This window comes from Cyprinus carpio, chromosome A3, assembly GCF_018340385.1.
Source record: "Cyprinus carpio isolate SPL01 chromosome A3, ASM1834038v1, whole genome shotgun sequence".
Classification (NCBI taxonomy): Eukaryota; Metazoa; Chordata; class Actinopteri; order Cypriniformes; family Cyprinidae; genus Cyprinus; species Cyprinus carpio.
Genome location: NC_056574.1, coordinates 32591315 through 32600938, shown reverse-complemented (window position 1 = coordinate 32600938; position 9624 = coordinate 32591315). Strand labels below are relative to the sequence as shown.

At 35.6% G+C, this 9624-nt stretch overlaps 1 protein-coding gene across 1 annotated transcript; it reads right to left on the bottom strand.

Moving 5' to 3' along the window:
* Positions 1-700: 700 nt before the first annotated feature.
* LOC109073902 (butyrophilin subfamily 3 member A3-like) lies at positions 701-7784 on the bottom strand. Its single transcript, XM_042730674.1, has 10 exons — positions 7646-7784; positions 6824-6924; positions 6163-6261; positions 4858-4959; positions 4085-4219; positions 3796-3933; positions 3653-3701; positions 3423-3452; positions 3266-3292; positions 701-2540 (listed from the first exon to the last, which is right to left on the bottom strand). Exons 2-10 carry the CDS (start codon positions 6878-6880, stop codon positions 1939-1941), a joined length of 1239 nt encoding a protein of 412 aa, XP_042586608.1. The 5' UTR covers positions 6881-6924; positions 7646-7784; the 3' UTR covers positions 701-1938.
* Between the last annotated feature and the right edge of the window lie 1840 nt (positions 7785-9624).

The following is a 9624-nucleotide window of genomic DNA, read 5'->3' as shown; positions in this document are numbered from 1 at the left end:
TTTTTGTTGATTTTTTTAAGTTTTATTGTAATGAGAGTTTGTGTTTCAAGTTATGACCTGAAAGACTTTTTCAGCTGTATTTCCGCCCAGAGCCTCTTTAGCAAATGCAAATAAGAGGATATAAGGATACTGCTGGATCTTTTAATGTTGTGCCATATAAGATATTTTCTGTATTTATGCTGTAAATATTTCTCCCATCATAAGCAACATTTAAAGGTTTTCTCAACAAATTGCAACAGTATCTTGAAATGTTTTATGCATCTGAAAATAAAACACCTTGATTCATTTAATATTCAGATCAGTAGCCTAATATTATTGTATTGGAAAAATGTTTCATCCATAAATGATGGGTTTTAAAGATATCCACTATACAATATTTAGAAATAGTCTACAATATTTTTCAGAAGCCTAGGACAGAAAGGGAAAAAAAATTTTCTTGCACTTTTTCTTTCTTTCTTTAACATGTTTTGTTGTATTATTGTGCTTTTATTGGTTGTTAAAAAAACAACTATTTAATAGTTTTAAACAGTTCAATAATATATCCTGCCTACAGCATACTGAATGTGTAGCTACATTTTCCTTTTCACTCTAACTTTACAAATGATTAACTTATATAAAATGTATAAATATATGAAAATATATGAAGATGCATTTAAAGCACACAAGCGACATTTGACAGAAAAAAATCAGCATGAACACACAGGGTTGAACTTACTTGGATTTATTATTCACATAAAGTGTGTTTTCATGGCATGATTTGAGTTTGTCAAATGAAAATGAAAGTGCAGACAGAGAAGCGAACACAGTATTATAATAAGGTGCAGACAGCAGCAGGTTCAGGACCACAGAAGCAGCAGCTGAAAGAGATCCTACACCAGCTTGATGGAATTACTGCTCTTGAGAGCTATGGATCACTGTCTGACCAACTAATATGGCCCAGTGGTTTATCTAATACTAATGAGGTCTAGAACACTGGTTCTCAACTGGTTTTGCTTCCGGACCCAAATTTTACATCGTGAACCAACACAGTGTTGCCAAAGAAATAGTCCTTAGCATCAAATACACAAATGCCTTAATCTTTACATTACTCAAAATGATTAACATAGCAGCTAACAGGGAATGTTCTCAGACCTCTGAAGAAGGTTCTGGCAAAGTTCTCTCACAGTTATGAACATGTGACATCAATAGAACGTTTGTTGAACGTAATCTGGACTTTAACAGCGCTCTCCAAACGTTAGCACAGAACCATTGTTTATAGATTATTCATGGAACGTTTTTCTGAAACGTTTTAGTTGGAATGTTTGTGTAAATTTTTAAAACGGTTACTACTTAAAGGTTTCAGATGGTTTAAAGAACATTTAAAAGTTACATTCCCATAATTGCTTGCAAAATGCTAAATGGGAACGATAGCAAAACATTCTCAGAACATATTTTTGTTAGATGGGATGGTATCCCTGCTGAAAAAACAGCATATGCTAATTAGGTATGTTTTGAGGCTGGGATGCTGGTTTATGCTGGTCCTTTGCTGGTTTAAGATGGTCCTTTGCTGGTTTATGCTGGTCCTTTTGCTGGTTTATGCTGGTCCTTTGATGGTTTGAGATTGTCCTTTGGTGGTTTAAGCTGGTCCTTTTGCTGGTTTATGCTGGTCCTTTGCCAGCACATGACCAGCATAAACTAGCAAAGGACCAGCATAAACCAGCATATGCTGTTTTTTTCAACAGTGATTGGCTGAAGTACAAAGTTTGAGTGGTTTCTAATTGTTTTTTGAATTTTGATTGTTTCTCACCCAATGAAAAACAACATTACCCATAATTCTTCAGAGAAATCAAGGAAATGAAACAAGCAAACTGTGTCGAAATAACTCTTAAGCGCCCACCCACTCCCATAACTGCAAAGCACTTCAAATGACAAGGTTGCGCCCAGTTGAGAACCACTAGTCTAGAGATTAAGCACTGGGCTCTGGTTTGATTCGGCTGGGTCTCGACCCCACAGGCACAAGCTGGGACACAGGCAGTGGCTCCTGTTCCTGGGGGATCTGATCACCAGGTCTTTCACAGTCTCCACCGTCCCAAAGAGCGGGAAGAGCTTTTCACCAAATGTCTCGTTGTAGGTGTAGATGTGGGAGCGGTTCTCCACATCGTAGAAGGACAGCTGGCCCTGGTCGTAGTCGAGGTAGACGCCGACCTTTCGAGGGATCAAGGTGGCAGGCAGGGCGGTGAACGGCACGGTGAGGGCCTTCAGCTCCATGCTGCGCTCCAGCCGCAGGCTCAGGTAGCCAGTGTTGGTGTTCAGGGACTTGAAGCCCTTACGCAAGGCAGACTCTTTGGCCACACCGATGCGCCAGTCCATTTTTCCCACATCCACCTCCCAGTACTGGCGGCCAGAGACGAATCCTTCGGTTCCCACCGCACACCACCAACCATCGAATCGCTGGTGATAGTTGGGCACGTCTTTGCGCTTGAAACCACAGCGCATGCGCTTCTCATCCTCGGAGATCAGCAGGTCAGGATTGGCCGTATCCAGGTCAAGGGTCACCTCCACTGTGATAGAATGAAAAGAGGCCTGTGACTAATGTCTAATCAGTTTAATTAACTATGAATCAATGAAAATGGCTTTGTTTGCCTATGTAGGAAGCATTTTAAGACATCAAATCCACACTTTACACACAAAGCATCTTCCAATGGTTTGTAAAATATAATCTTTAGACAAATTCTATCAAAATTCTATTATACTCTATTTAGAATTTAGACTAAATTCTAGTTAAAATTTAGACCATAATGCATTGCAACAAAATAGATAGGATTTGGCTAGCTTTCAGATAAATTAGAAGTATATAGTTCAATCTACAATTCTACAATATTTTTTAAATGAATGCTTTTATTTAGCCAGGATGCATTAAATTAATCCAACATGTTAAGACATTTATAATTTTGTAGTATTTTGTTCTTTCTAATATTTTATGTTCTTTTGAACTTTGATTTTATTTAGGAATGATGAATTAAATTGTTTAAACATGTAAAAACATTTACAATTAATAAATGTTTTCTGGAATATTTATTATGTTTGAATTTATTGAGCAGCAATTAGAATATATTAGAATGATTTCTGAAGGATCATGTGACACTGAAGACTGGAGAAATGATGCTGAAAATTCAACTTCAGTATCACAGGAATAAATTACAATTAAACAATTGCAATTTCTATTTTGAATTATAATAATATTTCACAATATTACTGTTTTTACAGTATCAAATAAACGCCTTACCTCCTGCATCACAGATCCAGTCCCACACTAAATAAAGAAAAGCAATAATTAGCTCAAGTTCACAGTGAGTCTTAATATTAAATCCACCCTATAATTGCAAAACTGTCCAGAGTGTCTATTCAGATTGTCAAAAGAGAAGCATTAACACACGACTCACCTATGTGAGGAATATATGGGGTGGCACCTAAGTCAAAAAAAACAAAAAACGAATTGAGGTAAAAATATACAAATAAAGGTGCTGTCAGCTAGATGTTTTAATACCATGCATTATATTTCCATCCCACCTGTCAGACACAAGAACCTAGTTTGCAAAAGCTTAAGTTGTTCACAGCCCTTTTTTATCATTTTTTCATGATATTCGGGAATTTTAATAGTTTTTCTTAGATTTTTTTTGGCTCCTCTGTTTCCACATAAGCCACTTTTGGGGAATGTTCTCCTAAATGCAGAAATAAATCAGTTTTATGTTACAATAAAGTAATTTGTCCACTGAATTCAACTCTGGAGTTCCTGCAATGTTATTTTCTTCATACCTTGTCTAGTTCTTTGTTGATAAGCGTCCAGAACACCAGCTCCATGGCTGACAGCAGGGTGGCCATCCGACCTCTTTTCCAGTGATTCTCAAAGTCATCCAAAACCACCACCACCTGCTCCCCAGGCCAGACACTTTGCTACACAGGAAAGGGGGAATAAATGATGCAAATGCTGCCGCTCTACACAACAGTCATGCAACTATTAAAGGAAAAGTTCACCTCCCAAAAAAATAATAGCATTTGGAATGTCCCCATAAAACATGAAAACCCAGCGTATGTGTGTGTGTACCTCAGGTTGGGCCCTCAGGTCTTTGGTCCAGGTGAGAATAACTCTCTTGGCGCTCTCCATATCCTGCTCACTGCTCAGAGCCCAATCCTTCCAGTCACTTCTCTCTGGCCATCCATCAGTCTGCATTGGTCTTTTCTGTTAGGACAATATTTGGTGACACTCTAGTTCTGGTGAGCTAGTGAGCTGCCTACACAGGCAGTTTTTTAAAGGGATAGTTCACCCAAAAATGACAATTAGCCCATGATTTAATCATCCTCAAGCCATCAAAGGTGTATATGACTTTCTTCTTTCAGACAAATACAATTAGAGTTATATTTAAAAAATGTCCTGACTCTTCCAAGTTTTATAATGGTGGTGAATGGGTGTTATTTTTCAATAGTCCAACAGAAGACCAATAAAGTGCATCTATCCATAAAAAGTGTCCAAAAAATGTTTATTCACCCCCCTGGAGTGGGGTGGGGACCTTTTATGATGGATGGATGCACTTTATGGACTTCTTTTGGACTAATGAAAAATAACACCCATTCACTGCCATTATAAAGCTTAGAAGAGTCAGGCCATTTTTAAATATAACTCCGACTGGATTCGTCTGAAAGAAGAAAGTCATATACACTTCAGATGGCTTGAGGGTGAGTAAATCATGGGTTATTTTCATTGTTGGGTGAACTATCCCTTTAAGGAGTCAAAAAAGTACATTCATTTGCAGCAATTTGGTTTCAGTGGGAGCATAAAAAATACAGTTAAGGTATAATAGGTATAAATGAGTATCTTGCCTTGCTCTCTAACAGCGATGCCCACTCCAGAATGAAGGCCCTGCAGGTGAGAGTGGGCCACACATCCTCATTCTCTGAGATGTGCTCCAACACCTCTGACCTCTACGGCCACCAGGAGGAAGAAAACACACACGTAACACTCGTGAGCTTCTGTCTGCATGAGCCCTGTGTCAGCACTCTGAGCCAGTCAGAACTGAATCAATCAGACCATTCTGCTTCCTATCTGCTAATTCACTTCAATTACTGGACATGAATTTAACTAGCAGATAGAACGCAGAACTGAATTTCAAATTTAAATTTAAGAAAGCAGAACTTTTCAAATTGAATTGATGTATTTAGCATTTTAATTATTTTTCATTTAAAAAAGTTCAAATATAATGCATATTTTAAAAGGATATAACAATGAACATTAAAGTCCTTCAGACCTGTCTTTATTTATAGTAAGTAAACTAAATTAAACCTTGACTAACAAAATCTTTTTTAGTTTTATCTTAAGTGAAAATTCTACTTTCCTATTATTACAGCTAATTTAGTTATGAAAAGACAAAAAATATAATATATTGACCTACATTATGTAATATAATGGCTTATGCCTTAGTAAAACATATTGATTAAGTATACGGTCTTTATAATTGAATAAACTTTTTACTTTGTACGAATATTTTTGCCTTTGGGAAAATAAATATTTTTGCTTAATATTAAATAGTGCTGTCAAACAATTAATCACATGATCCAAAATAAAAGTTTTTGTTTACATAATATATGTGTGTGTACTGTGTATATTTATTATGCGTATATAAATAAACACACAAATAGTATATATATGTATATATTTATACTCATATCATTTATATTATATATAATTATACTTAATATATAAACATAACATATTTTTCTTAAATAAATACATGCATGTGTGTGTATTTATATATAAATAATAAATATACAACATGCACAAACATATGTTATGTAATCAAAAACTTTTATTTTGGATGCGATTAATCATTTGACAGCTCTAATATTAAATCTAAATTTAAGGTTTTGAACCAAACCAAAAATATAATTTAGGAAAAACCACTAGATTTAAATTTTGCTAAATAAAGTTTTTCTTTATTTAGGGGGGGTCAATAGTATAATTTGTGCAGTAAATATGTCATTGAATTTCTCTTTCTGTCAATCAAATTCCAATTCATCATCCTGTTGAATGTGATCAAATCAATTCCAATTAAATTCTGAACATTCCTGCGATTATTCAGCCATCAGCGCTGATTTTTTGGTGTATGATACATTTATCAGTGGCAGTACCAGACAGACGCGTCCCAGATCCTTGGCCAGGTTGACAATGAACTGCTGGCTCACATCCAGTGGTTCTCGCTTCTCATTTTTCACCTTCTTGCGAATCTCCTACACGCATAAAATAATTAAATGTTATATGAATCTTAGCAAACGCTAAATAAAAGGTTCAGGTCTCAGTGACGGACTGCCTCACGAAACACAAGAAGAACAAATTCATCAGATACATATTACTTTTGGGTTGACAGAATCAAAACAAACTTATCATTCTCATATCATTCATAAGGTCTCTTCCTGTCATGTGGGCGGTTCTTTGTGAACAGTAAGCTGTGATGTGGACCAGAATTTATTCTGAAAGTTCAAAAGTCTGGCTACGTGAGACTATTTCAGCATGTTGTCAGTTAAGGCTGTTCATGAAGGCTACAGCAAACAAATAAAAACAGCGTTTCATCAGCGTGTCTTTGTCTCCTGTTAATGAGCAGCAAAAGACTCACAGCTATTGAAATCAGTCACAAAGACCAGCTAAAGAGCCTTTTATCTCACTTTGTTTAACTAAATGATAGAAAAGGACACTACTGACGTCAACTGTTTTGAAGCAACAGGTTCATGTTTCTTTGTTTTTTTACCTCTCTGTATGTAAGAACACATTGCCAGCATATTTTTTGCAAGGTACCTTAAACTTCTCCGTAGCGTTCCTGGTTGGTTCCACCAGAAACTGAAGACACTGCATCGTGGTAGCTGCTGCTCACAGAAATCCTTTACCAGAGGAAATAACTATAGCAAAGACAGGAAGTGAAAAGAGGTTTCTGTCGAAACTAAAGGTCATTTAAATGTTTTTCTTACTGAGTGACACACAAACCTACTTTAAACTTCAAAAACAACCCAGCAGACCGTGTGCAGACTTTCACAACAAGAATAATGATTAAACACTAAGCAGATATATGGCCAAAACAGTCACACCTTACCCTTGACCTGAATAAAGCAAAGCTTCAGGAGTTCACTGTACATGCAATTTGATTTTAAATAATAATAATAATAATAATAATAAACTTCTCAACACGCTTTACACGGATTAAAAAAGGATAAAATTATAATAATAGTAAATGTCAGCCTTTATGCTGGAGTGCAAAAAGCTATTAAATATCATCATGCATTTTAATATAGCCTAATAAAAATCTGAGAAATGTTCTGACTGCACTGTTATTCTAACAAGAGCTGCTGAATAAATACTGGAAGAGACACCTGACTCTGCATGTATATTGATGAGGTAACGTTAATGCCCTTGAATGTCATTCTTAAGTCAGTCAGACACATCCAGGCCTTTTTCGCGTGATCTTCACACTGCGAGTGTGTGTGTAAACAATGCCATGCTGTGTTTTCATGACGTATATGAGAACACAACACGCTGCACAAAGTTTGCAAAAAATAGACATAGAGAAAATAAATCAGCAAGAATAGCATCATATGATATGTCTGAATGCATTCATCACTGTACCTGTAAGGGGTGTGTGCTGTGCCGCAGGTTGGGTCCCTCTCGAGAGAAAGTCGTCAAGCGAATCAGTGGAGAATGAATGCTGCAGCGAATACTTGACCTTGTTTACATACAATGACTTCGCAGAGCCGAACACGAGCCGAACGTCCTTCGGGCTTTTCCGGACGCAGAATGAAAACGACTCCATGTTTATTGTGGCCCAGCTAAGTGATTATAACTTTTCTTTTCTTTTCTTTTCTTTTCTTTTCTTTTCTTTTCTTTTCTTTTCTTTTCTTTTCTTTTCTTTTCTTTTCTTTTCTTTTCTTATAAATGTATATACTTTATATAAAGCAGAACAGTTATATAGTTCTTTAAATAAAATGTAAAATAAATGTGAATAAAAATAAAAATGTGAATTTGTTTATTTTTTATCATTTATTTATTTATTTAACATGACATTTAACATGACATTTATATCTCGCAAACGAAATGTACTATTTCAGTCATAGTTTCTGCCTGTAAAATCATAATAATGAAATGCGTCTGTCATTTTATTTTATTTGTTGGTGGTATGCGCTTATTGCTATTTGACAATAAGTTATGAATTACCTCTAAACCAAAGTTAGCACCAGTTTTATACAAATAAGCAAATAATACAAATAATATACAATGACTGACATGTTAACAATGTGATTTAAAAAAATAAAAAATAAATAACATTAATAAAATTGTTTTTTTGTTTTTATGTTTTGACTAAGATTTTGTTTTTATTCTTTATTTTTTGATTTGTGATGTAGTGTGTAGTGTTAATGGTATTAATGGTAATCTAATTTATTGTTTTTTTTTTTAAACTTTCGTATTGTATTGGAATATATGTACAAATGTGACACATCTGCAGTGATAAAGTTCCAATGTGGTACATTTAAAATAGATGAACTATAAATGTAAGATCAAGAAACACACTACAGATAAATTATAATCAAGTATGCTTTAGTATTTCAGTCAACACATCAAATAAGTGTACTTCAAAAGATTATTTAAACATAATTCACTCAACAACAAGAAAAATATCTGGATTAAAAACAATGCAGTTTTGGGTAAATATAGGACAGAACATATGTTAGGCTAACATGACCCGATTTTATCGACGAAATATAACACACACCTGTATCTCACCACGGAAAAGCACCAATTCGAGGACGCTGTGAGCCGCTCTTTCCTGAAGAGCTGAGGGAAACACAGTCGAGGCGTGGGAAAGAGGTGCATTTGACCAGCCAGTAACACAACACTGAGAAAAATAACCCCAAAAATGACCTGATAGGCTCAACCCAGGGTTTGGGTTAAACAAAATAACCCAGTATCCTTTTAGAGTGTAATGAGAAGAATATAGGCCTACCTTAAAGTAAAACATTTCATTTGACATTATTTCAAAGTTCACTTTTTGAAAGTGTGTAGCCTACTTTAAGTTCACTTAAGTGTTCTTTTATTTCTGTAATATCATGTACAATGTGCAAGTTCAATGTTTTGAATAAATATACTTTGAAGATTTGAAGTGCACATTCAATACAATTAAGCGCACAAGGGTTGTAACATGCTTGAATTGATGATAAATCATTAGTTTCTAACTGAAATAAAGGACAAATTCACATCTGTTCTTGTGGTCAGTGTGCAATAATGGTGTCAGAATCAAGAAGGGTAAAGATGTTGGAAATCTCTCTTACATTACTCTTACATTGTGTGCCATGCATGTGTTTTAACAGCAACTCTGAGGCAAAGAAAGCAAGTGTGTTGTGTTCAAATCATTTGAAGCGCTGTTTTACGGGATCTACTGAAGAGGAAGGTGAGCAGACGAATCCGCGTGTCTTCATCTGACTGACATGTGTCCTTTACTCTGTGTGTGTGTGTGTGTGTGTGTGTGTGTGTGTGTGTGTGTGTGTGTGTGTGTGTGTGTGTGGATTCAGGCCCCAGCTGTGCTGCTTCTGTTGTTCCTCTCATTAGGGCAT